At 39.5% G+C, this 27,860-nt stretch overlaps 1 protein-coding gene across 10 annotated transcripts in view; it reads left to right on the forward strand.

Annotated features, from left to right (window-relative positions):
- Positions 1-230: 230 nt before the first annotated feature.
- ARHGAP12 (Rho GTPase activating protein 12) overlaps positions 231-27,860 on the forward strand; it is a 77,983-nt gene continuing 50,353 nt past the window's right edge. For 4 of the 10 annotated variants that reach the window (XR_003991141.1, XM_030484188.1, XM_030484205.1 and 1 more), the window contains exons 1-2: positions 249-384; positions 5,425-6,179. Coding sequence is in view for 9 of the 10 variants with exons in the window: in XM_030484188.1 (XP_030340048.1) it covers positions 5,511-6,179 (669 nt within the window). In the remaining variant the exon portion in view is untranslated. Of the gene's footprint in view, positions 385-420; positions 1,734-5,424; positions 6,180-27,860 lie in introns of those variants that run through there. The other 6 variants (XM_030484224.1, XM_030484238.1, XM_030484231.1 and 3 more) reach the window with 4 other exon arrangements.

Below are 27,860 nucleotides of genomic sequence, written 5' to 3' on the forward strand. Positions count from 1 at the left end.
AGCGGGCGAGGGGCCGGGGCTCAGCCACTCGCGGGCGCTCTACCCGGAGCAGCCTCAGCGGCCGATAACCAACACCAGGCCCGGGCGCGGGTCCGTCGCCCCCCGCGGCGGCAGCGGCGGCGCTGCGCGAGGCGGGCGGCGGCAGCAGCACCGCGGGGCCGGCCCGGCGGGGCTCGGTGTGCGCTGCGCCCGCTGCGCCCGCCCCCCCCGCCACACCCCCCCCACCTCCGCCGCGCCCCGCCCCCGGCACGTGACGGGGGAGCGGTGACGCCGCCGTGCCCCGGAGCTGACACTGGGCGCGAGGTGGGCGCGGAGCGGGAGCTGCCGCAGCAACAAGCCGCAAACCGGAGCAGGGCCCCGGGTCTGGCCGCGCCGCCGGAGCAGGTGAAGGGCCGCGCCGTGCCGCTTGGCTCCGCGGCGGGGAGGAGGAGGGCGGCGGGCGCGGGGAGGAGCGTGGCGGCGGCGGCGCTGGGACAATCGGGCAGCTCAGGGCAGGGTGTCCCCGCGGAGGGCACGTCCGTGCCGGTTCTCGGCGCCCCGGCCCCCCCCCGGTGCCGCCCGCCCTCCCTCTCCCGGGGAGCGCCGACCGCGCGGCCGGCGGGGGCTCTGGGCGGCGCCGCCCCGCGGTGCCCCCCGCGGCGGTTTCGCTCCGCAGGCGCCGCCGGGAGCGTCGGGTTGGCGGCGGCGCCCGGAGGCAGGTCCGCACCTGGGCGCTGCCGGGCCGGGCCGGGCCGGGCCGCGCCGCCCAGCCCGCCGTGTGCGCAGCGCCGCTCACCTGTGGGGCCGGCGGGGAACAAAGCGGGGCGGCGGCGGCGCGGCCTTCCCCGGGCGCCCCCGGTGACCGGCGGGGGGGCGGCCGTGGGGTGAGCTGGGGAGGTTTGGCTGCGGTGGGTCGGCGCGGGTTTGCTGCGGTGTGTGGAGCCCAGGACTCGAGGAAAGCCCGCGGCGGGGAGCGGGGGGGCCGGTGATGTGCCGGGAGCGCGGCAAGGTGCGGGAGCTCGGCGTGGCTTGAGAAGTTGTCCTGACAGCTGTGTTTGAAAGGCATCGCTTGTTCAGGGCTCTGAGTCATAGACGATTATGAAGTGGTTACTTATTGTGCCTTTAATTTTTAAAGGACGTGTGATCCGGGGGAAGCCAGTTTATTTGGAAGTGGTGCTCGATTTCTAACCTGTGTTAGTAATCTCTGAGGAAGCTGTAAAGGATTAAGCTTGTTTTCATAAAGCTGAGAAGTTGCGTTTTGTTTCTGACTGTTGTTTGCATTTGCATCTATTTTTACACAACTTTTGCATGCTTCAGATGCACGGTTTGCAGGCAGTCGTGAAGGCTGGTTGTCTGTGTGAAAGCATTAGCTGAGGAGTTAGTCGTGCTGGATAAAGAGGGGTGCCCCTCGGGAAGGAAGGTAGGAACAGGGTCGAATTCTGGCAAGGTTATGGCGGGATCAGTCTCTCAATTAGTGGTTATGCAGTATAGCTTGAACCCCTAAAAAACCGCCCAGGGAGAAGCAGCATCACAGAATACAGTGAGCTGCAGTCAGAGTGTTTCATCTGGTCTGAACTGTTAAGAATTTGTCCTCATTTAGCTTCAGTAATTGGGTTTATTTCTGTATCAGCGCTGCGGAAGGGTTCATTTCAGTAGTGGGAGAAGTTTGATGCTGAAAATGGAAAAAGATTACACAAGTCAACTGCTGCTGCTTTGTAGGACACCGTGAACAAGGTCACATGAAGAATTTTAAGGTGATTGGTTGATGTCCTCAGTGGCATTTTTAATAGCTTATCATCTGTTTGTGTTATAAAATAAGTAACAATTTCATAGCCTTGGTAAGGATTTTTCCAAGAAGAAAATAAAAGAAATAGCAAGAAGTCTTTTTAGTACATCTTGAGTCTCAATTACTTGGTTCTATACTCTGTGCCTGATAATTTCAAAAGAGAGATACAAAACACCTATTGTGTACGTACCCTCTGATTTGTATTTTTGGTCTTGAGTTCTAGGATAATGTTGAAGTTAGGGGAGATTGTATCTAATATTACACGTATGTATTAGATTAGATATTAGGAAGAAGTTCTTTACAATGAGGGTGGTGAGACACTGGCACAGGTTGCCCAGAGAAGCTGTGGCTGCCCCATCCCTGGCAGTGCTCAAGGCCAGGTTGAGTGGGGCTTTGAGCAACCCGGTCTGGTGGAAGGTGTCCTTGCCCATGGCAGGGGGGGTTGGGACTAGATGATCTTAAGGTCCCTTCCGACCCAAACTATTCTGTGGTTCTATATCACCTATGACCATACTTGTGATTCGATGCCTGTGCATATTAGGGACATGCTTTTTGAAGACCATTTCAGGGTCGGTTCAGAGCACATGGCTGTGCAGTTCAGGTGAGTGCTGCCAGGCGGTGACAGTGCTGCCGGAGGACATCACAATTGGCTGTCCCCTGGGCTGTGTTTAAGGTACAGGCAGTCTACCTTCTGCGGCACAATGGCTGCATTACAACAATTCAAACCAACTAAAACTTAATGCATTTGGATCTGTGAAATCAAGGCCATGGTAGCCGTTTGCAGACCTACAGGGCTAATGTTGACTTGCTGAGAAAGGTTCCCCACCTATACGATAGGTATCTCATGCTTCTTTCTGCTGAGGGGGAAAATCAGAGCTCTGCTTGATCCTGATGATGTGCTCTGTTTATAAAACTGTTTTAGTGTTCAGGCCAAAGACAGAACGCAGCCTGTCTCTTTTTGATCGTATGCTCAACATTACCAAATGTTTGCTATTGACTTGATAATTTTGCAGCTTGGATGGAAGAACAAAAATCGGGCTGCTTATTTTTGTTGTTTCATTCTTTTGTTTTGTTTTGGAAAGGGATGAGGTTGCAAAACTGACTTCAAAAGCGGATAGAGCTATTTTTGTAGCTACTGTATTTTATTTGACTTGTATTTCTCAAAATTCTGTTGTTGTTTTTTTTTTAAAGCATAAAATGCAACTTAGTGAATCTGTCTTGAAGACATGTTAAACATGCATTCTCCATAAATAGTTATGTGGAATTGGCAAAAGAGAAATGAAAAAGCCGAGCTTTTAAACACTTGGTAGCCCTTTGGGAAACCATAGGCTTTTGTTCTCTTTCTGATTTCTGTATGGGAGAAGGAGAAAGAATGTGAATGGGTCCTTGTCCGACATTTCAGCTTCCAAGGTAGCAAACCTTTAGAGGTAGACTGGAACTCAGAAACGCTTACATTTTTCTGGTATATGACCTTGAAGCTGTGAAAGGGGCTGGTAGCAGCTTTTGAAGAAGTGCTGGGAGGAGTCGGGTTTAGTAACAAGTAAAAAAATAACACTTCTGTGGCAGAGCTTCCAAAACTAGGAAGAGAGTGGGAATAGCTGCTGTTTGTTCATGTTTACCTTCTGTGACAGTTGCTAAACAACTACAGAGCTGCGCTTAAAATACCTATTTATGTAGAACAGTAGGTAAGCAAGTTGTTTTGTACTGAGGCTGTAAATAGACTGTAATGCTGTGAATTTTGATGTGCCATTTTGTGATAGAGAGAGTAAACACCAGAATCCTGGCATTCTTTGCTGCTGCTTTGTCTTCCTAATGTCAGCTTTGCTGAATGTGGTACCATCATTCCTCCTGCAAAGTCCTTGATAAAATTGTAAGTCTGACCTTGTGATTCCTTTTGAAGTCTTGTAAATGAGGGTAGCTTTCAAGTTACCTGGAGGAAATGCTTCCTGGAAGGAAAAGAAGATGAGACTGGGGGAGAGAGAGACACAGTTTTAAGATGAGAACTTCTGTCTTGGCATCATACTTGAGCTTTTTAGCTTCTTTTTCTAATGAGTTAAGTGGGAAACGCATTTTCAGTAAAGGCTCAGACCAAATAGCAGAAATAGTGAAGGAAAAATTGAAGAACTGTTAGGCTTTCTGCTTCAGCTCTCCCCAGAAGTCCTTTTTTGTTGTGGTTTCTGTCCATAGCCCTGTTGAGGGTAGCTGAGTTCACTTGCATGTGTGTGCCTGCATGGAATTGCATTAGTTCCACTCTGGCAGGGTAAACACTACAGATCTCATCACAAAGTCTTAACTTGCAGCTCTGCAAGTTTCTACATATTTTTTCTCATTCATGAAACATGCATTTTTAAAGAAAGATTTATTTGTTAATCTTTATAAGATTAAATGTGGCAGTATTTTGCTTGAATTCTCTCAGGTTCTGTTTGAATGCTAGATATTTTCCCCTTTATTTGCATGCTTTTTCAAGATGAAGAAATCATACCTTTCATGATAATGTACTGTGTTGTGTTTAGTGTAAGTTGGCAAGACTGATGTTTGCCCACTCATGGATTGTGACATTGATGCTATATGATTAGGGAGAACTTGTAGTTCATGGGTGCAGATACAATGGTGGTTGTCTGGACTATAAGATGCTGAAATTCTTTTTCAAAACTTTCACATATTATTTATTAATCACTTTTGGTTTTGGTTCATAGTCTTGTTTCATTATTAGTTGGGGGTTTTTTGTGTTTTCTGTTGTAACCCTTAAAGTTTTGGTTAGTACGGGTTTTCTGTAAGGTAAATACTACAAAAAGCTCACTTAAGAGCTAAGTAAATATGCAGAATTTAAGCCACTGAAACTAAAGTGTCTTGGAAGCATTGAGTGCTTTTATCTCATGCTGCTATGGTTATAGATAAAATTCTATGTTGTAGTTATACTAGCAATTTAAAGAAATAAATTAGAAAGTGATTATTCCACCTGTTTTGCAGACAACAGCTAGATGCAGAGGCAACATGATCTGCAGCCTCAGACAGCGAGGGTCACGTAGCTCCCTAGTCAGCTCCTTCTGTGGCTTGGTGAAGGTTAGCGGGCTCTGTAGAGCGTGCAGCACATGCACCGGAGCCAAAGATTGTCAGCCCATACTAAACCTGATGGCTGCGGTGTAGCATTGGAGGAAGGTTTAAAGGATTTTGTGTGGAATTTTGAACACTCTGAAGGGACTCCTTAACTGAAAGAAGAATCAAAATAAGCAAATAGTAATGTGCTCCTTGTGAATATTTTGATTAAAACCAATGTAGTAACACAGTTCCATGAGGAAGTTAAGCCTGTGTGTATGCAGGAGACTGACTCAGACTAGCCCCCTTCTTCCCTCCTCCCCCAAGCCCCTGATGATCAATCGACATTTTTGGTAATAGAAACAACAGGCTTAATGAGCCACTTGATAGCAGGAAAAATGTGTGAATAGGAGGGTTAAATCAGTGACTAAGTTGTTCTCCTGACTTTCTGTTTTATCAATGAGAGAAGTATCTGAAAATCTTGCATTTTCCATCGGTTGATTAGTCTGAGGTTGGTGTAAATTGAATAGGCGAGGTTGCAAGGTTATTCTTGAAATTTTCATCTCAAGTGCTCTTAAATGATTACTTTATTACATATATATATGATTTTTTTTTCCTTACAGTTCTGATTATTAACAGGAAGATAACGCTTCCAAAACAGAATGTGGCTTACCTTTTGCCTGAGAAGGTGAAATTTTTTCAAATAGAAATGGCTGATAAAGGTGGGAAGATCCTGCCAGGACAGTTGTACATTGAAGTGGAGTACGACTATGAGTATGAGGCCAAGGACAAGAAAATTGTGATTAAGCAAGGGGAGAAATACATCTTAGTGAAAAAGACTAATGATGATTGGTGGCAAGTCAAAAGAGACGAAAACTCCAAACCCTTTTATGTGCCAGCACAGTACGTGAAGGAAATACCACGGAAAGCGCTGATGCCACCAGTTAAACAGGCAAGCATTCTGCCAAATAACGCTTTGAAGTTGACACATGGATTACAGAGATCAACAGAGAATGTGAATAAGTCACCAGAGCTTTCTAGTTTTGGAAAATCTTCTCCAGTTCAAGTGTCTTGCTTAGTTCGAGATGCCAATCAAAATCTGGGACCAAACAATAGCCCCGGTCAAACTCTTGGTTTGAGTCTGGACCTTACCCAGAACAATGGAAAACTTAACAATGAGTTGCAATCTCCCAAGGTTTCTAATCAGTTTAGAACCATCTCCATGGGTCATTTCCCTTGTCCAGAGTTCTTGGAAATAGAGAAGACCAGCTTTTTGCATGAACAATCTTGTGATTCAGCAGGAGAAGGCTCAGAAAAAATTCACCAAGATTCAGAGTCTGGGGATGAACTCAGTAGTAGCTCCACAGAACAAGTGCAGGTAAGCTAAAACCCCAAAATAGTCCCTGTAGATTTGTGTGTGTGGCTTTTTTTTTTTTTTTTTCCCCTTTTGTTTCCTTATTGCCATAATTGCTCACTACTGTTTTGAGAATTATTCCTAATAAATCCAGCTTGTTTAAGTAGAAATGTGTTATCAGCATAAACTGCTTATTAAAGTCTAAATAGTTGATGCTTATAACTCTATTTCTTGCAGAAATACTTTGCTTTGGGAATTAATTCCATTTATGTTATCCTGTGATTGAATGTTACAGAAATGCTTTTGTGCGTTCTTTAAGATTTTTTTGAGATGGCACTGAATTTGGGTTGTATTTTCTTCCAGAGGAAGGGAGCCTACTGCAGTAGCTCCTCACTTCCTGCTTGTTGAGATAATAGTGCTGGTTACTGTCAGCTTTTCCTAAGTACGTGTATAGATAGTTTAAGAGTTTTAAATTGATGTATTGGTGGGTTTAATAGTTAAAAAATGGTACTTAAGATTTATATAGAGTTTAATTTCTGGCTTGAGTATTTTATTCATAAACTCTTGTTGTAATGAGTCAGCCTTGCCAGTGCTGCTTCTCATGACTTTACTCTGGATTAAAACTCAAAACATGTGAGTTTGTTAATTAGTATGGAAGAATCTCAGGAATGATGTACTCTCACTTCAGGCTCAAACTGAGCATTGATGGCCTTTTTCCTTAGTAAGGAGATTTCTCTCACTTTTTTATTTTTAATCTTTTTTTTTAAATTCTTTAACAGGCCTCCCCCACCCCCAATGCAAGATTAACACTCTGCCTTAGATAATCAGGTCATTTCTGGTAATTAGTTTATTGTAATCCAGGTTGGTTCTTGAACCAATAATGTATGTGTACATACACATAATATTGTGTGTGTGTATATAGATAATGCCCCCCACTCAGACACCACCCAACCCCCATAAATTCTAAGGTTAAAAGCTCCCTAGTCTTGAATTTTTTTACTCTCTAATGTGACACTGTTGTTGCTTGGGTATGAACTGATCCCTAAAGTAAAATCCCACTTGTCAACATGTATTCAGAGTGCCAAAGGCACTCACTTGAGTGTGCTATTCAAATAAAAGTTGATGCTAACTTTAGAAATAAAACTCTTATGGAGAGCTGTGAATCAGTACTTTGCTTATAAGACACAATTAAGACAAAACTGCTTAGTTAATGAGTGAGTGTGGGAAGATCTTAAAGATACAATATTGTTTGGGTGATTTATGTAGTCTTGAACCGTATGAGATCATATATATATATATAGAAATACTCAAAATTGGTAGTTTTTTCAATATTCTGCTCTACTCTTGGCCTCATCCTGGAAATTCAGTTTCTCTAGTTACAGGACTTCATATGTCTAATATTTGTATTTTTATGTAAATTTTATTTTAACACTCCCCCCCAAATAATAAGGAATAAATAGGATTGCTGAATTTATTTCTTTTCATAATTTCTCGCTAATGCAATGTGAAGATTGATCAGTTTGCTTGCACTTTCTGTACAGCAGGATCCTATCTCACTGTAGTAGATATGAGCCACTTGAGACTTGGAAGGATAAAATCATTATTAGGTATTTGTTTTAGTAGCATGGATAGTAGCCCGTCTATGCCATACTAATCAATTGCCACACAAATTATGAAAATACTAAGAAATGTTTAGAATGTATCCTTTAAATAGTTTACCACACTAGAGCTTATATTGTATGTTAAGATGGTTCTTTCTACTGTGTTGACTATAGGTCAGTGCATCTCCTTCTGTAAAGATGAAATTAATGTTACATGGGTGTCTTTTGCCAAACAATAAATGGCCTGCTGCTCAGTTCCCACTGGACTTTGTGACTGTTGTCGCAATGTCTTTTCACCTTTCTCCTTGCTCCCACCCTCCCAAATATACTTGACTCAATGCTACAACTTGGAAGTTTGTATTTGTGTGGGGCAGCCATGCACATACCTGTAGGCTTCACTGGGTTACAGAAGGTCTGAAGGTGGGAGTTTTCACAGTGCTTAAAAACTACACATCCTAAAAATGCTACATTTTGGCTGTGGAAAAAGCATGGCAGTTTGATGTCGCTGAAGAACTTGCCGTTATTGTGGTCTTGGGTGACAAGAGTGCGAGTGCTCACTGTGCCTTGCAGTTGTTTTATTTTAAAACTGAAGTAACTTAATGTCATTGCGCGCAATCACAGGAATTTTTAAATACAATGAAAATGTTTGACATTTAGTAACCATAGGGATTAGAACCGTAGTAGCACTGATGTCACCGTTAGCTCAGTCTAGATATTTGGAGTGCCAGCCTTCTCACTGGAACAGCCTTGTGGTTTTTTTAGAATTCTTTCAATAATGAGCATTGTTTAGTAGAAATCAGCTGTGCAGAAATTAATGGCTCAAAAAGCTGTTTTTATTGCTCTTAGTCTGTAGTGAGAACATCAAGTTCCTGGCTTTCACGCATAAACCGGATTTCACTTCACAAGGCTGACTGTGGTTCTCCCTCCCCTGCCTGCTGTGGAGTTCAGTTTTATGCACTCTGCATTATAATAAACTCCAAGCTACAGGTGTTTACCCTTAAATTTGTAAGATTAGAAGCTAGAATAACCCTAATAATAATATCTTTGTGTATGTGATTTTTTTCTGGGGGGATTAGAGGTGCTAGTGTTCAGCCTTAGCCCAACCTTCAGTGTATTTTCAGTATCCCGAGCACAAATGTATGAGATGCGAAGGAATGCTTCTGTTATGAGGTTCTTCTAAGAGGAGGTTACGTTATTATTTATTCTCTGAAGATTATCTTCTTTCTCCTTTCCAGTAATGAAATGCAGGTTCTGCAGCTGTACAGTCTCAAGCTTGGGCTCACTGGCTGTGGAAATACTGGAAGACCCAGAGTCTCCAAAGTACAGTGTAAAAGAAGGATTTTTTTAGCAGCCAAAATATTATATAAAATGAGGGATAGAGAGGTGAAGAATTTGCTAGTGAGGATGTAAGCAAATGATCTGGTCAGGGGAAAAAGTCAGGGCTGGGTGATGAGTATTGCTGACATTTTGTGCAAAAATATTCCAACTATTGGGTGCAACTCTGGTGCATAAGGCATTGTAAGAATCAGGTGACAGTTTGTGGCCTTGAGCTGTGGGAAGGTTGGAGGTAATTAGAGGAAGTAAGGCTTGAGAGGAAACAAGCTCCAATTTAACTAAATTTCGGCCTCTGGTGGAGACAGTAACTGCATGTAGAATTGGAATTGAATGTTCAGGAGTGCACAGCTAGGCATAAGAATTACTGATAGGGTGGTGGTGGCACTTGAAGCCATGAGAATCAGTGAAATTCAATAAAATTTTAGGAAAATGGTGTCAGGTGTGATGTCCTGATCCCACAGGAAAAGCAGAAAATACTCCTCAGAGAGGGCAAAGATGGGGGTAAAGGGAAAATTTTGAAAGAGGAGAATTCTGTGGCAGAAGATGGACAACATTTGAAAGAAGCAGATGGGAGGTCCCAGTGTTATGCAGTAGGACCCTGAGTAATTGTTCTGCAGAAAAAAAAAAATTACATGTTGAGGCATGCCTGAACAGGAAAGAAAAGTTGAAACAGAAGTGGAAGACATTAAAAGTGGTCTTGAAAAGGAGCTTTGGGCAGTGTTTGTACGTAAAATCTACTAATGAGTTTTGAGAAAGAAGGTGTGCAGATGGGGGAAGAGTTGGGTAAGTTTAGAGATCATGTCAAGAATGGTTGGGTGTTATCTTTACGAATATGATGTTTTGGAATGAAGTGTTTACAGACAGAAATTAATATCTGCTTTCAGCAATGCTAATGCATAACCTATGTGAAATAACTTTGTTTCTGATGAGTAACTTCTGTCATTGTAGACATGGAATGTATTTAAGAGTAAAATACATGCACTGTCTTAATGTTACTTTTTATGCTTATTAGAAGTTACTTTTAGCAGCAGGCTAGTTTTAATCATTATAAATATAGACAGTGACCTATTTGCAAAGATTGTTCTGTCTTTCATCCTCTTTAGTAATTGACTATTGCATAAACTGTGAAGCACTAAAGGGGATTATCAGTGGGATGGCCATTTTGCTTTGATTAATTCTGAGTGGTAAAGATCTTGCAAAGAGATCTTTCTGCATTACCTCTGCAGTTTCTGTGGGATTGCCATAACTTTCTTTAACTGAGTAAACACTTTTTTCTTTGTGTTTCTGTAGAAGATGTGAGAGCGTGTCTTCTGGAGATCTTGGTGTTCTTGAAACTGTCACTCAGGTGAAGGACTGGTAGCAAATCATTAGTGTTAGACTACCTTGCTGTTCAAACATTAAACCTCTAAAATAAATGGCTTCTGCAGGTTTTGTGGGGCCCAGAATAAATTTGCTTCTATTATAAGAATTTTGTTTCTTTTTCATTCGTTTGCACAGGGAATAAATAATTCAACAGTATGAAGGAAGCACGCTATATACAAGAGGTTTTTTTTCCGTCATGAAACTGAGCATGTTTGCAGATTCATGGTGGCATGTATAATGTAATATTTTGAATTAGGTTTTAAGTACCATCTTTTTAACATCTTAACTCCTGAAAATCAGCGTTTATTATCCTAATGATGTTAAATGCTGATATATGACAATTTAATGAGGTAAAGAATAACTTTCAATGACAAGGAACTAAAAGCTCTATAATTTAAGGAATTTTGCAAGACTTCCTGTAACTGCTGCTGGAACTTTGTAAGCAGCTTGAAATGTTTTCTAAATTACATCAGTTGTCTGTCCAGAACTTTAAGGAATACTTTTTCTGGCTCTTTTTTTCTTCCTCTACGCAGTGACAGCAGGTCTGGATAGTTCACATTACCATGGTGCTCTTTGTGATCAGCAGTATTTTTAACATGCAAGTCAGGTAGCAGATGGTTGTACCTCTCGGTCAAGTAATTCTGGATTTAGGCGCCCCAAAGTGGGAAGGAGCTGTGTCCTGCTAACACTACCTACAGCCAGTATGTTCCTCTGAACTTCCCTGCTGCAAATCAGATTGATCTTTAAAAACACCCAAAAAGCAGAAGTATTATCTATATGAGGCAATTATCAAAAAAAAACAAACCAAAAACAAACCTGGAAGACAAGTTGGTTTTAGTTGGCTGGCTTGTTCTCATACTGGTGTCTGAATGCTCAGCTGAGTAAGCTACAGATCTACTTAGTACATACAATTTCATGATGTGCTTTCAGAATTGAAACAAACAACTAGAGCACTTTTAAATTTTTTCAAGTGCCAACACAGTCTTCAGATGTTTCATCCCTATTTACCTTAATTTCAGGCAGAAAATGATAAAATGCCACTTCCAGCACATCAACTTCCGTTTACAAACCTGTGCCTTTCATCCTGGTAGAACGTCGTATTAGCTCAAGTGAAGCTCAAGCTCAGTGCTTAAGGAATAACAGTCATAGTATGGAATTGTTTTTTCTTTCTTTTCATCTAGAAAAATATAATTTCTAGAGTGCAGTATGAGTTTTGGTGTCTGCTGTCCCACCTGCCTTTTCTTCTGAAGTAGTATAAAATACCACCCTCAGCAGAATCTTTAGTTATGGTGGAGTAAATGCTTAAACAGAAAAGCAGCCGTAGGAAAAGGAACGGGTGTTTTGTCTGCCTGCTGCCTAAACTGAAAGCAGCTGGAGATACTGGGGACTTGCTTGTGCTCTGTTGGCAGTGCTTCTGTCGGTTTTAAGTCTGGAACCTCCAGACACAGAACAAGCTTAAATTGCTTTGTAATAATAAGTTTGAGAATATTTGATCATATCTTGTTCTCTCACATAGCTCTGAATATAAACAATTGCGTTTGGTATGTCTTTACCTAGTTACTATCTAGGCAGTTTAACACTGCAGTGCTTGCCTATGGAATAAACGTGCTGTTCTTTCGTAGAATTCTAAAGAAAGTATCATTTGTTTCACAGCAGTGTGACAAAACAGTAGGGAACATATGACTCGGTAGAATAAAATGCAGAACACTTTCTTTTTTTTAGGCAGCTCTCTCTGGAATAGTAGACGTTTGTTCTTAAAAAAAGAAAGCAAAATCTATGCGTATCTAGCACCCAGACAGCTGATATTTCTCTGACGGGCCTCACCAGATATGTTTGATTTAAAAACCTGAGAGAAATGGGTTTTGCCTTTATGTGGGGTTTGTTCCAATGCTAAAGAACAGTAATTTTTGGACAAAACAATCTTTCAGGATAATAAGAATTGATGATTTTCAAAAGACTTTCTTGATGGTGAGTAATTGGGCAACGTAGTGTTAGATTATGTTAATCAAATTTGAATTTACCTTAATATGGCTTCTGAGCTAGTTCTTGGGATAGACAGTAACTTTTTAGTTGATTGTTTTAGGAAAGTGCTAGTTTAATGCAGAGAAGCAATCAAGAATAAAGAATATCAGTAATAGGAAATGGAGCAAAACAAAAATGCAGAACTCCAAGTCCATTGTATTTCTGTATTTTAAGTAGTGTGCAGTTGCCGGCCTCTCATCTAGAAAAGGAAGTGATAGTGCTCAAAGTAGCATAGAAAAGATGAAAAGTGTGAGCAGAGACATGGAATAAATAGTTCCCCTGTGAAGGCTTTGCACAAACTTTACATGCTAGTGGGTGCACATTTAGTAGGTAGTGGGTGCATGCAGAAGACTCCTGATTTTTAAGTTAGTGTTCTAATTATTGATGCTGAAATGGCTGATTGTTGAGAAGTAAAGCAACCTTAATTCCTCTCCCAGTTTTTATCTGCTTCTCCTGTCTTTTCTTTTGTAAAGTCTTTTGACAGAGACTTAGAGCTTGTGTACAGTGATGCTCTGAAGACTGGCATAGATGTTTGGAGTCTATATTTCAATTAATTCTAGTTCTGTCTGCTAAAAGTTTTGTAAATGAAAGCTAAAACTTAAGGAGCTGTCTGAATGAATTGAGCTTATTGCCTATGTTGGGTTTTGATGTTACATTATATGGCTTCAAGTTCTATTTGTAATCAAATTCATCATTAGAATTTACTGGCTCCTATCTTAAATCTCAAATTACATATTCCATTCTGAATTTAATTAACATAATAGTAATTGTTCCCCTTTTTTAATGGTTTGCTTGAGGCTTGTGGATAATCTTTGGATCATCCAGTTAATTTAAGTAACTTCCCTGTGTTCTGTTTCAATGCAGTGCTGAAGAGCAGAGTTTTATGTATGTTTTCTGGCCATATCTAGCATATGTAGTTGCCATCTTTCTTATGCTTCTGTGGATAATCATTCAGTTGAATCACTTTGCTCTAGTTAACACTTGGCTTGAAAAATTTATTGTCAGTACAGCACTGAGATGGAATGGTGCTGGCTTAAGTGGTATTGGGATCAAGTATGTCAATAGCCAGTATATATGCCTTTATTGCAACTTGAGTAGTCACAAATAGTCTAGTACGAAGTCTGCAAATTGATGGATTAGAGGACATGCTTGCCTTTTTAGTGTTATTGGTGTGATGGGACTCCTGCAACAAATTTGTGAATGTAAAGAAGTGTTGTAATAAAATATTATGTCTGATAAAACCAAAAATACTGTTAACAAACTTTCTGGACTCTCAACTGGTTGTTAACATATCTAATAGTGTTGTGTACGCATTTCTTTTCTAGCCAGCTTGACAGATTGGCAGGATATTGCTTAGAAATGATTCATGCTATGACAGAAGCTTTATGTCATGTTGCACATAATCATTGTTTGTTCTTTGAGTATTTAGAAGAAACTTTGCCCTGTGGTACAGTGTTGTAACACTAAATATAAGCTTCTTGAGCGACTTTGGTTTGACTGCTTTTCCTGTTGAAATTGGATAAAGGTGCTTTCCTGCCCTGCTGATGGTCTGTCAACATGCTTGACACTCTCCATATCATAGAATGGTTTGACTTTGGAAGGGACCTTAAAGATCATCTAGTGGGTCTTTTGTGTGGGTTGTGTGTTGGGTTTTTTTGTGGTGTTTTTTCTGTGGTTTTTTTGGTGCATTTTGATTTGTTTGTTTGTTTGTTTTGGGGTTTTTTTTGTGTGTTTTGTGGTTTTTTTTTTTTTTTTTTTTTTTTATTTTATTTATGTGTGTGTTAAATCCTCCAAAAAAGTCCCCTTATCCTGGCTGTGACTTTGTTCTTATCATCCCTCCCAGGTGCTGCACTCTAACTTTTAATGGCATCTTCATGCTACCCCAGGGCCCTGTACTTTCCATACCATGATGTGTGTTACTCGTTTGTGCTCACACCCAGAAGCTATGCCAGAGGACTTCACTGCTTCCTCCCAGGCGTGGTTTCACAGCTGGGCTCTGTGGCTGGCTTGCTTTAGGTAGGGAGCTGGAGCCAGAGCTCTTGTAGAAGGGGCAGTGTGGCCCTCCTTGTCTTTCAGACCCTTCACTCATTGCTCATTCACTTGCTGAGCTCAGCTGCTCACTTGTGCTAGTGCCCTTGGCAGATCCTAATCTGCCGTCCACTGTGGCCTTCACAGTAACAAGCTACAGCCTTCAGCTTTGCTTGCCTTTGCCAGCATGAAGGGTTATGTTCTTCATGTGACTGCCGGAGAAGAGAGGACGTTTAGGGTGAGGGAAGTAAAGTTTTAAGCTGTATTTTTGCTTGTTGTTCTTCCATGCTGCTCTCACAAGGAGAGACCTGTCTCAATTCCTTCTTTTTCCAAGTTTGAGATGACTTGTTCCTTGAGCAGGTTGTGGGTTGTGATGCACCAAGATGCAAATTTTCCTTTAAGCTTGTTTACTTTTTGTTTAACAGTATGTGTAAAACTATTGCATCCTTTTTTCCTTCTCCTGCTCATGAGTTGCTATAGTAACCAAAACTTGGGTATGTGCTTGTGCTCAATTATATTTATTTATTTATTTCTCATGCCCCTGTATGGAAAACCTTAAACTAATTGTTGTCTTAACAGTCATCTAAAAAACCCCAAACTTGTTTAATATCTATTTTTATTGAAGTACAGTGGTAGTTACAAACTTACTTGATTTTAACATCTGTTTTAATGTTAAAACACAACATTAAGCGACAAAAGTATACCTGTTAACTCTGGATACTGAATTGCAGAAATAGTGTTCTTAAAAATGAAAGCAATTCTTGCTGGTGTAAGGAAAATAAAGGGGAAGAAAGGGTGCAGAAATGCATGGCTGAGTGTTTCGTGCTTTCTGCCCTGAAACTGAGTGCCAACAAACTGTCTCCAAGTAGAGAGAAACAGGCTAGAAATACAGTCAGAGGACAAATATATCTATTTTTAGTTGGGAGGAGAGAAAAGGGGGAGAGAGGGAGAGAAGGGAAAGATGCAACCTGTTTGAGGTTCCCCTGAGAATTTTATTGCTTTGCTTAGTTCTGCTCTAAGCAATATATATAGTCTATTGCTGAGTATTTCCTGGTTTTTGAGATAGTCTTTAACAGTACAGTTGTGTACTTTTAGCATTAAAAAAAAAAAGTTGGTGGTTTTTTTTTTTGGTTTTTTTTTTTTCCCCAAGATCACTTTTGGGCATGGGGATTTGGATCTATTTCTAAAAACATTCATCCTGGTTTTTGGTATGCTTCTGCAAAATGGAATCACGATGCTAAAACTGGAGTGATTGCAGCCTGTTGTAGCTCAGTTAAAAGTTGAGAATTAAAAAAGGTCTTAAAAGCACCATGGCATAATTACTTACAGGGTTTTTTTACTTTGGTCTTAAACAACTACTAAAGGAAATATTTCTACTTTGCTCAAATGTTGATATAACTTATGTATATACGCAAACTACTAACGTTTACTGTTCATCTTATTATGTCTTTTAAACCAGAATTTAAAACCAAAGTCTTGAGGTAAACTCCTGTGTGTGTATCTTGTCTGGCATGAGACTTGGCTTTCTCCTTTCTCCTTCATTACCAGGAAAAAAAAGATGATGCATGATGTAATAGTAGATGTTCTTTGTCTTAAGTCATTAAAATACATGAGTTTGAGGGGGTTCAAGCAGCCCTAACAAAACTTCCAAGTTTTGATTGTGTGCTGGAGCATGTATATAGTGAGAGGCAGTGTCTTCTGAATTTAGAAGTACTTGTGACATTTTGTCTTAATTCCTCACGTCTCTCTCCCTCCAATATAAGTGATGGATGCTGATGTATGTGGAATTTTTATGGTTTATTTGGAAACTAACATGCAAACTGAACAGCTGAGTAGATATAAATACTGGAGATGACAATATATAAACAGACAGTTTTCTTGTCCTCTTAAGAGCCCAACTTATAATGGGAATTTTATTTTAAAATACCTTTCCAATGAAGCTGTGAACTTCATTTCCCTAAGTGCCAGAATTGGAAGTATTCTTCCTAGTCGAAGGGGTTTTAAGCACAAAACACATCAAAAGTATTGAAAAAACAAGAAATGTATTCATTTTAATGCCAAACATTTGTTTTTCCCTCTTTTGCTTTTTGCTGTAAGGTTTGTTTGCTCCAGTCAGGCTGGTGAATATCCCATTCCAACATACTGGGAGACAGCAAGGATGTCAGAGAAGTGCAGTATTGTGAAATAGCAAAGAGTCCTGTCAAAATTAAATTGCAGTCTCTGCTCTAAGTTGTTGTAGAGTGACTTTGTCTTGCACCTTGTACAAAATCTTGCTGTCTGTCATGGAACCCACTAATTACATTCAGTGTTACACAGTAAACATGTGAGAAAATACTGGATCTGAATGCAGATTTAGTAAAGGATAATCCAGTACAGGGAGTGGTGGTTTTTGAAGATAGGAAAGTCTAATCTGTTCACCACTCTGTTTGAAACTTGCCAGGTGAATATGAGTTTTTGTTGTTAAAATAACAAAATTCTAGATCATCTATTTTAATGATGAACAAATAAATGAGAGCTTAACACATAATTTTAATTTAACCATTTAAAAGATTACTTGTTAGTTGAAATTATGTTTATGTATGTGAAAATGGTACTGGTGATGCTTGATGCTTACATGGAGAAAGAAGCCCACAGAAACAATCTATCAAAACATATCAAACAGCTTCTTGTTCCAAATCCTTTTCAAGCTGCAGGATCTTTTCATATTAATTTATTACCCTAAGCATCTCAATAAAGGCATGCTTTAGGACAAGTGACTTTTTTTTTTTTTTAGTTGATATTTGTAACTTCCAGCGACTAGATCCATTTTATTATGGTATGCCAACATGGCCAAAAGCTTTGTGCTGCCTTTTGCAAAAGGTGGTCTAAAACGTCAGTTTCTGCTCAATATACATGACTCTGTGTGCTAAAATGTCAAGTACGCACATGTGGTTTTAGCAGAGTTTATCAGTTTAATATCTTCCTGTAACTCTTGACTTGTATTCCTTCTGAGAGGAATGATGGCTGTGAGGCTCGTTGTACCTTGCGGCTTTGTTGCAGGTTTTGTTATGATTGCTGTACTGTCGCAGTGCCAGATTTCTTGCCCATCCTCTAATCCCCCATTTCAATGGCAATCCAAAAAGCACAGCTCTTAATACTTCCACTAAGTGTTACTTAGAAGATGTAGCTAATCACCCTACATACTCAATTGCTGCTCTTGTGAAGACAAAAGCATTTTGAATAATGTTATTAGTCTAAAGCCTGTGCAGGTATTCAATTTTTTCCAGTAAGTGTTATGTTTTTAATACAGCCATTGTACTAGATGTGACTGAACAGCAGTGTCTGAACAGTCATCAAGCAGAATAAGCTATTTATTTACAGCAGTGTTGCAGAAAGCTCTCTGGGCAGTGGGCTGGTCAGCTTTCAGCACTGTTACTTTACAGACCATGTGGGACCTGGAACCTGGAGCTCCTACAATGCCTGCACCTTTTTAGAGGAGCTCAATGGAAATGTCTCTAGAAAACAGCATAGAAATTGATGGCAAAGTATTCTTGTATACAGTAATTTTAAATACACTTGCTTTTCTGCTTGCTTTATTCATGGCAAATTATTGTTTTTTCAGAAATAGTAGTGCTTTAAATGTCACTAGTTCATGGTGGTCTGCTTTAGCTAAATAGTCAAACAAATGCAACTGACATCTAAAGGTGCATCATTTACTGATAACCATAGTAGAAAAATAACACACCCTTTACCCTAGTATATTTTTTTTCTTGGAGACTCCTAGAAAGTTCACCTTCCAGTCAACCTGTTCTGTGCAGCTGAACAGCTGCTTTCTGTCAGCTTTCAAGAACAGATTTGTGTGCTGAGCTTTGCTGTATACTTCAGCATAGAGATTTTTAATGTCTACATGTCCTTAAAAGCATTTTTGTATTTTCCCCCTCCCCAATAGCTTGGCAGATAGTGCTGCAGTACTTTATTATACTTGTAGTTTGAATGAGAATGTTCTCTAAAGGCTGGTGGCTCCAGCTGATCCACGGAGTGCTGAGCACGGAATTGTAATTCAGCTGCATGGGGGAGGGCCATAGCGAGCTCAGGGCACTGCTTACTGCATGTTGCTTAATCAGCATGAAACTATTAGCAAATTCTTGCTGTCTCAGCTATAACCTACTGTTAATAGGTTTGCTTTATTGCATAGGATTGTCAAAAAAGCCTGGAATGTTTTAGTAATTTTTAAGTAGCATAACATTCCTCTTAATGAAGTATGACAGCATTTTCAAAACTCCCTCACACTGTATAACGAGTAGCATAAATGCATGCCTGTGTACTAAATGCTGGTACTTACCTGTGTATTTTCCTAATGAAAGTTTTCTTATGGGAAAACGTTTGCTATAATTTTAAATTCTAATGTATTATTTAAAATAGATTTCTGGCAACAAAAGTATCCATATAATTGGTCCATTTTAATGCACTCTCTTAATTTTGTAGAAGTCTCATATCTGTCAGATGACGATGTAAAACTTCAGTCAAAAAAGAAAAAAACCCTAACAACTGTTGTGATATTTATTTATTTATTTATTTATTTCCCCTTATATTACCCCTTAACCCCAGTATTTTAGAATGTGCTTGTAGTCTGAGGAACACAGTGCACGGGGGTTAGTGTGGCCTCCTTCATTCCAACCATCAGCAGTAAGTTTCAGAGAGGGCTGGTGGCAGACCTGAATCTGTCTTTTTCTTTTTCCTCTCTGCCTTTTGCTTTAGAGGCAGTATTAATTTAATTTTTTCAGTGGCAGTTAAATAACTTCTTCATTTTACTGATCAATCGGGATGGATCTCTGACATCTAGGGATTGCAGCAATTTTAATTTTTGGTTGTCGGCAGTGAAAAATGGTGTTGCATGGCAGAAAACCAATTGAAGCATGTCAGTTTATTTTACATCTTTTAATAATCTGTGAATGTCTTACAATCATGGGAGAACTGGGAAGGGTCACTGTGTTTCCTCACTTCCCACCTTGGTACGAGACAGACAGCATGGGCAGTCTGTGTGGTGGGCAGGCATCTAGAGAACGCAGCTTCCTATGTTTATTGCAGGGTCTGGTTCATTTCCAGCCATGTTCACTCATTTCTCTCTTACATCTAAGAGCCTTATCTCACTTCTGGAGCCTGACTTTGAGAGTGGTTTTTACAGTCTTAATCCAGCAGCACTGCTCGTAGTCAGAGTGGCTCTAGTTTGAATGTAGTACCATATGTGGGAGGACCAGATGCCATCTTTACGTTCAGTGCATCTTTAGCAGACCCTGTCTGGAACTGTGACAGCAGGCTTTTGGAGATGGAGCCTGTGCTTGAAATACCAAAATACTTGATCTCCCCCCTTATTTGTGGCAGGCTGTACCTTTTTGTTTTAACTCCTCATATAAGAGGTCTTTCATCCTAGGAAAACTATGTTTGAGAAGGACCTGCAAACAAACAGGAGGATTTCTGTTAAACATGTAATTACGATTTGTTGTTGATGCTTGTCTGAAAGAATGAAATCATCACAGAAAGCTGAAATAAGATAGTTTGTGTGTGTGGGCGCTGTTACTTACACAGTTGGCTTCTACAGCAAACACAGCATTTTATGTCGAACAGATCTTTCTAAGCCTTTAATTGAGAATTTTCAACTTAGGATGTCAAATGTTCCGTAGCAGGAAAAGTTTATTTTCTTTTCTTTTTTAGTTATCAAAGGAGTTGGCTGCAGCAGTCAGGGGTAATTGTCGTGACTTTGTAGTCTGATATATACTAAAACTTGTAGAAAAAGTATAGTGAAACAGAGGAAATATACCTGTGTACCATGTTATCTGTCAGTCCAATCTATAATTATCAATCCAATCCATAAATGTTTTCACCTCAACATACCTGCCTAAAATGGGTGCTTAAAAAAAAAAACCAACCAATATCGTGAACTGTGTTATGGGGAGCTTGGCTGACATGCTGTACTGTTTAACATTCCTTTGTTTCAGTTTTCCTACCACTGTACAGTTGGAAGTGCTGAAGTGAAGCTGCTTCCTATTAAGCAGATTGGAGGAGTTAGAAAATAAAATATGTATTTTGATTTGGTAACTGAGAAGTTGATGAGATGCTAATTCTTGAAACACCTAATTTCTTATTTAAAATCGGGTAGTTTTTCTACGGAGTGGGCCTGTAATCTCTTGTTTCTGATGGTGCTTGATCACTAATCTATATGGCTGCCTATCCAACAGTAGTCATACAAGCCTGGCAGGGGAGTTACTTTCAGTGGGTTTTTTATTTATTTTTTCCCTTTGTCATATAGTTGAATCCTTTGTCTTCAGTTGAATATTAAGGTTAGATTTGGTTTTATTTATTTATTTATTTTATTTGAATTGCTTAGTAGTTCATGTATGGCATAAGAGACAATTGTAACCTGTTCTGACACTTCTTTTGTAACACATAACAGCAAACATAGTACAATAATTTTTTGTGTGACACCTGTAGCTGTTACATTTAAGGAAGATTGTTGGAGGGGGGAAGATGCTCAGATTTAGTTTTGGCTGTTGAGGGTGGGTGGCTGTGCCAAGCTTCTGGGGATAGGCTTAGTCTGTTGCTGAGGAACAGATTATCATTTGAATATCCTAGCATACACTTAAAAGTAAGTTTCTAGAGCATGTGACACTTCCATAGTTCCTTCATCAGTTCTTTTATTTAAGATATGATAGATATACTAGAGGCTGTATGCACTGGTGCTGTTTTGTGGTTCTCTATCAGTGATGGTAGCATGCAATCTACAGAACTTCTTTTTTTATCCTAATGGCCACATTGAGGTTATATTTGAACTGCAACAGTTGCAACTAACTGCTTTCAAACAGATAAATATTGAAGCTTAGATTACACTGCAGTTACTCAGAAGTTTAGTGCTGAGCAAAAGCCCCTATGCCCAGTACACTTAGTTTGCAAGACCTCTACTTTGTATTACAAAGCGCAACTTGTTTCGTCATTTGCTTATTTGCAACTTCTCAGGCAAGAGAAGTGACTTGAAGTTTCCTGTCGGTGCTGCAGCTGTGAAAGCAGACCAGGGGAAATGGCCACAGGTCTCAGTAAAACTGTTCTTCATTAAATGTGTGGGGTTTGCGTTCCAACTTGTAACATTTTGTGGGTTGGTTTTTTTTTTTTCCCTACAAGTTATAGCTGGGAATTGACCTGCCCACTCCATTTCTGAGGGCTGTGAAGTGATAATTCACTGTCAAGGAAGACTTTCCAGTTGTTCGGCTCATTTCAGGATATTGTTTTGGATGACTTAAATTCTGTGCTGCAAAGCTGCTTAGTATAGAGATGATTTCATTGCTTTTGTGGTTATCTCTAAACACAGAAGTGGGTTTGTCCATTGTTGAACTTGTATAAATTTTTCGGGGCAGGTATTAATCCCACAAAGTATAGCACTGTGTATGCTCTTCCTGTGTGGTTTGGTTTGCATCTTACTAAAACTTTGGGCTAACCATATAAGTGAACAGGACAGGAGCCACTATGGGGTTGACGTGACTGTGAATGAATGGGGGCACATCCTTATTTTTCTGAAATCCGAGATGCTTGATTCTCCAAAACTCATATCTGTGGGAATGTCTGAAATCAGAAGCATGACTAGATCTGGTGGAAACTTCTTTATCCATGTAATTTTTGCTACAGGCTGAAGAAAATCGTCCTCAGCTGCCTTTTTTATCCTTAGTAGTGGGGTGTTGGTGTTTCTCCTCTTTTGTTCCTGGTGCATTTCTGAATGTTTTATGACTCTTCTGGGCTGTAACTTATTTTAGGTATTGATATACCCTGAAGGTTTGCAGAGGAGAGGAAAATATAGCATCTTTTCTTGCTTAAATTGATTAAGATATTCCCATCATACCTGACCCAGGTTTTTCTATTTAAAAATTAGTATTAGTAACTTTTTTTTTTTTAATTTTGCAAGAAGTGACTGACTATAAGCACTCTGAACAATGTACTGTTCCTGTACTTCTTGAAGAAAAATAAAACAAAAATTGACAGACATAGCAGTCTGGCATCGTTAAGACTATATATTAGTTCTTTGCTTCACTACACTTTCCATTCCATTCCATCTCATTTGATGATAGCTGTGGTGAGAGAATCCCTTTGCTGTCTAATTCTGTGAGGTAGTTTATTAGATGGCAGTGTGATAGGCATTTTGTTGTGCTTGTCCACGCAGACTGGTGGAAGACCTTCAGCATTGCCAGAATGGGTGAATGCCTCACTGGTCGGTGGGCAATTCACACCCTAGTATGTGCAAGTACCTTGGTTTACCTGTTGCCTGAGATAGTAGTAACAAGTAAAGCTTATCATCAGGTTTAATCTTGTAGGCACATGAGTCATCAGTATGATACCCTTTTTCCTGTGGTTGGACGGGCTTGTTTGGGTGGCTGCGAGAAAAATACTTTATTTTATGCTGCATGTATGAAGTACTGCGTATGTGATATTTTCTGTTAAAATAGTTTTTCTCAAAATACTAACAAAACCACTTTCTTCAGAGATTCCGCCCGCCCCCCCCCCCAAGTGGAGGACTTAAGCTGGTGAGCAGAACTGTATTTCTGCCTTCATTCTTCTTATTCATACTACTACTGTGTTCTGTACTCTGAGGTGACAGGAAGAGCTGTCCTTAATCAGCTTAAAAATCTTTGTTATTCTTTGTCTGAGCTACTTTGGATCCTTGTTTCTTCCTTTGATGGCATGAGGCCTCTTCTACTTTAGGTATGTTCTTTAATGCTGGGATCACTGTGGTACTATATTAATTGTTTTTATAGGCTCTTGATTTTTCTAGGGGAAAAAAAAGACTTAAGTTGAACATTCCAGGTATTCATTCATACTAGTACGATAAAACAACTTCTGACTGTACATTTTTAATAGCTTGCTCCATTTGTTTCTAACTTCAGATGTGAATGTGCTGCCTTTCAGGATGAGGGTTACAAATGTGTGCAGCTATATAAAACCTTGTGAGAGTAATAAAACCAGAGAGGAATCCCAATGTGGTTGTTTCTCACTGCACAGGGGCAGAAGCAAGAATACCAAAAGTGCCATTGAAAGTTCTTGACTAACCTGCACTTAAGCCTTCTAGCTGAGTTCCCTATTTTCTCGATTCTGTTTTAGATTTTCCAACTTAACCACTCTATGATTCTATGTTTGAAGATAATTCCTTCCTACTAGCCACCTACAGGGTTTAATGAAGTAGCTAAACCTCCTTAAGAGCTAACAGATCTTGAGGTCCGGCTCTCTTAAGTCAAACACTTTAAAGGCATCTCTGACTGACCTTGCAATGACCTGCAAACACCTAAAGGGTCTAAATATGGTGGGGTTTGTTGTTGTTGTTTGTTTTCTGTTTTACAGTCTCAGTGGGGTTAATTTACTGACCTTCTAGTTTTTCCCATTAGCTGCTGCAGGGTCATACAGCATCAGCGGGGGGGAGGAGATGGAAGATGGGGTTGCTCCTGTTGGTAGTGGGTGGCCAGCAGACCAGCTTAGTTACATCTTAAAACTGTATCAGTAGTCTTTTATTTTCTGAAATAAATAAATTTGTGGTGGTTCTTGTTTTCTAAACATTGTGAGTGTTGGCTGAGTCCTTTGAACTGTGTGCTTTATTAATTTGGTGATACGAATGAATTAGCTAAAGCATTTGCTGAACTTCTGGTGTAAGCAGAAGTGTCAGTGTAACTTTGCCTTTCTGCACAAAGGAAATTCTTTGCTTATGTGCATGGGGAGTTAGGGTAACTAACTCGTTTAATATGGCAAATTACTTTAGGTTTTCCTTTCTGCTAAGATGAGCAAATCAGTTTTTCCAAAAGGAAAAAAGAGCAAAAGAGATATTTTTTTTTAATTTTTTTTTTTTTAATTCTGATGTGTTAAAAAGGATAGCTATTGAAAAATGTTTCTGAAATTTGAAATATGGAAACAATCAGACTTAAGAACATTTGCGTCTTGACATTTGTGTTTCCTTACCTTAGGTCTGTTTTGTGTTAACATATGGATAAATTATTTGATGGACAGATTTAGTAATAATTTTTTCTAGACTTTGGATATATAATTTGATTCTTGATTTGTAGAGGTATAGAGCTAGCATGACACTATGTAAAATGTGGTTCGTCAAATCACGTATTTTGAGTTGTGTGGCCAGTCAGGATCCCTAGAATGTGCTTTTCAGATATTGCTTTCAGTTTATAAACTGGGCAGTATTGAGACTCATTTCTCAGGTTTTTAATATAATGTTTATGGAAGGTTATGTCAAAAGCTACACTGGCTGTTTTCTGAAGGGGTTGCCTGTTTATTCCCAAGTGGGACATTCTAATCAAGGGAACTGCCCACTAAAGATTTGGGGCACATGAATAGCGCAGTACCTTGGGAATAGTAGTTACAAGTAATAAACACGGGGAAAGCTCTGAGAAGCAGATGTGGAGGGGAGCAGCTGCCTGGGTGGGTGTTCAGGAAAGGATAGACCCTACCGGTTGCACAGCAGTATATATGCTTGCTAATAAATTAGTAAGGCAAGCCAACAGAAATTATTCTAATATCTGATTTCATACTATACCGTGGTTTCTTCCTAGGCCACTTAGCTGTGTTATTCACAGGAGTTTGCCACCTTTATTTATTCCCATAATATATTTCCAGTATACCAGTAAGTGTGATGATGCTTTAGCATTGCTCATACTGTTAGAATATTGGTGACGTTCTGCAGCTGTATGTGTTGTTAAAATCTTTCAAGTGCTGCAGTTCATAGGCTCAAGAAGATATTTTGGAATTATTCTGTCACCTAACAAAGAAATACTAGCATAACAAATGCTTGCAGAATTGCTGCCGCAAGCAACATTTAGTGAAGCAGAGTTTCACACAAGTGAAATTTGCTTTTACAGCAGACTAAAAGGACAACAGCTGTAAATGGTGTGGGAGGTCTGCATTTTCTTGTCGAGTGTTTGGAATTAAATAGCCTTTCTGACAGAATGCAGATTCGATGACTGCTGTGTTTTGGAACTTTCTCTTGCAAATTGTTCTTTTCTCTATTTATCCCCTCCAACTTAATATTTGTAAAGTGAGCCACTAATATGCACATATATAGTTTTTAAATTCTTAATGGCTCTGCATTTTTCCTTCTCTTTCAAAGACTAGAATATTACAATTTCTGTTCTACTGAGTATCATTTTTTGGTAACTTGCATGGTAGTAGTTAGATTACATTCTGTTTGATCAAATGGTGCTCAAGCTGGGTTTTTTTAGGCTTTTGAGCTTGCCCAGTAATACAACTTTAGTAACTTTTGAGTAACTTGGCAATCTTATCAGAAGTGATGTTTACTTTCCCATCTGCACTTTCCATGGTTGCCCAGATTTACACTGCTTTGTGTAAGCACTGGACTCTCACCAAGTATGCTTTAAATGCTATGGGATCTGTACTTCTGAAAGTGTAAAGTGTAGGAAAAATTGCTGTTCAGTTTGAAGTGACTTATACTAATGGAAACTTCTTCTTGACCCTTAAGTTATTAGGAGTTCAGATAATACCGTTCTGCCCCCTACTTACGTTTCATAGGAGCTAGGTTTTAGATGTGCTATGGTACTGTAATGGTGAGAGCATAGAAGTGTTCCATGAAGATGCTAATAATCTGTCTTAAAAACTTTGTCCTTTCTGAGGCAAATGACATGTATAGCTATACATTAAAATAGCGAATGGGTTATTAAGCGAGGGCTCTCCAGCCCTCCTATATTGGTTATTCTGCTGTAACACTTCTAAAATGACTTGTGCTTTTGTGATACTGCTCTTCTGAAAAGCAGTAATTGTTGGCATGTTACAGGACAGTTTCCTACTGGAGAAAGCAGCCTAGGTTTTTCTGATGTTTTCTTAGTGTACTTAGTTTTTTATAGAAAATAATCGCTGAGAGACATCACAAATTATTCCCAACAGCTTTATTCTTCATAAATCTGCATTTGAACAGGTACTGTGGGTTCCCCAGAGGTCAAGAATTGACAACAGTTAAACTAAAATACAGAATAAACTTGGTGTTTCTACTAGTATTGTTGAAACAACCTTTATTACAGAATCAACTTCATACCACTTCCATGAAGGTGGAGAAAAATATAGATGTGTAAATCTACTACTCCATGACATGTCCACATTGTTCAAGATATTGGCTAAATTTCTGTATGTTGAATGTATCAGTGTTTTTTGTGGTGAAGTGGACAGGACTAAAAAGGAGTGAAGGATATTTACTGGCTGACTTTTCAATATTGTTAGATTTGGCCACTTTTACCTTATTGAAGTAAGCTTGCTGTGTGAGCATGTATGAAGTGAAGTGTTTCATACGGTATTTAGATTTTCTACTATAGGAAAAGCAGCTTTGTCTATATCCTTGGACAAAAGCTTTTTTATGGAAGGGAGAAACTAGATTGTGCAAGTAGCAAAGTACAAGTACGGTAAACACTGTCATCTTTGTGCATGTTTTACAAAGGATCCCATTGTAAGATCTTATTTCCACTTTTTAAAATATTTGACATCACTGTTGCAATCCTTCAATCAATCATATACTTTCTTTTCTTGCTATAAACTGCCTAAATTCATATGTAATAGTTTTACTCACTGAGATGGTTATGAGCACTGCGGAAGTGTGAATGGGAAATCTGTAGCCTGTACGGGGGAAAAAAGGTTTTCCATCAGTTTTGTTTGATCGGTCTCTTATGATGGATGATCTCTGCTCCTCAGAGACCCAGGCAGCTGCTCCCCTCTGCAGCAGGCAAAGGCGTAACAGAGAGCCCTGCTGTCACAAGCCGCTTTCCACTTCTGTTCATAAGAGCTTGTGAATGTGATCAGAGAAGCCACCTCTTGGCTTTCTATGCTGCAGGATTTTTGTAGTGTCATTTAGTAAATCACTGTCTTGATGAGTATGAAAATAATTAAAGTAACTTCTTTTGGGCTGCCAAGAATAGGGAATGTATTTAGTTTCAGAGGCTTTTTGCTACACATCTAGCTTCTTTTTTTAATTTTATTTTTTTTTTTAATTGATAGGGTTTACAATATCACCAGATAAACATTTATATTTTTGGCAACTCTGGGAATTTTATTTTTTGCCCGTGTTACAGGAGAGCTAAAGCAGAAGGGAACTTAAATGGCTGAAATAACACAAGCGCATTCTGGCAGAACATGATGTCCTATGTACTAAGACTCTTTGTTTCATAAAACAAAGTATTAATAGATGTATTTATATTAAAATGAATTATATGTAAATGTGTCCAGAAATAGAAGTAATAGCTCAGCCTGTAATGCAGTCTAAGTAAAATGCAAAATTGACTAAAGACAGAACTAGCAAACTAGATCAGATGCTTAATTTTACTGTTTTCAATATAACAGAAAGTTA

This window comes from Strigops habroptila, chromosome 1 (genome assembly GCF_004027225.2).
Source record: "Strigops habroptila isolate Jane chromosome 1, bStrHab1.2.pri, whole genome shotgun sequence".
Classification (NCBI taxonomy): domain Eukaryota; kingdom Metazoa; phylum Chordata; class Aves; order Psittaciformes; family Psittacidae; genus Strigops; species Strigops habroptila.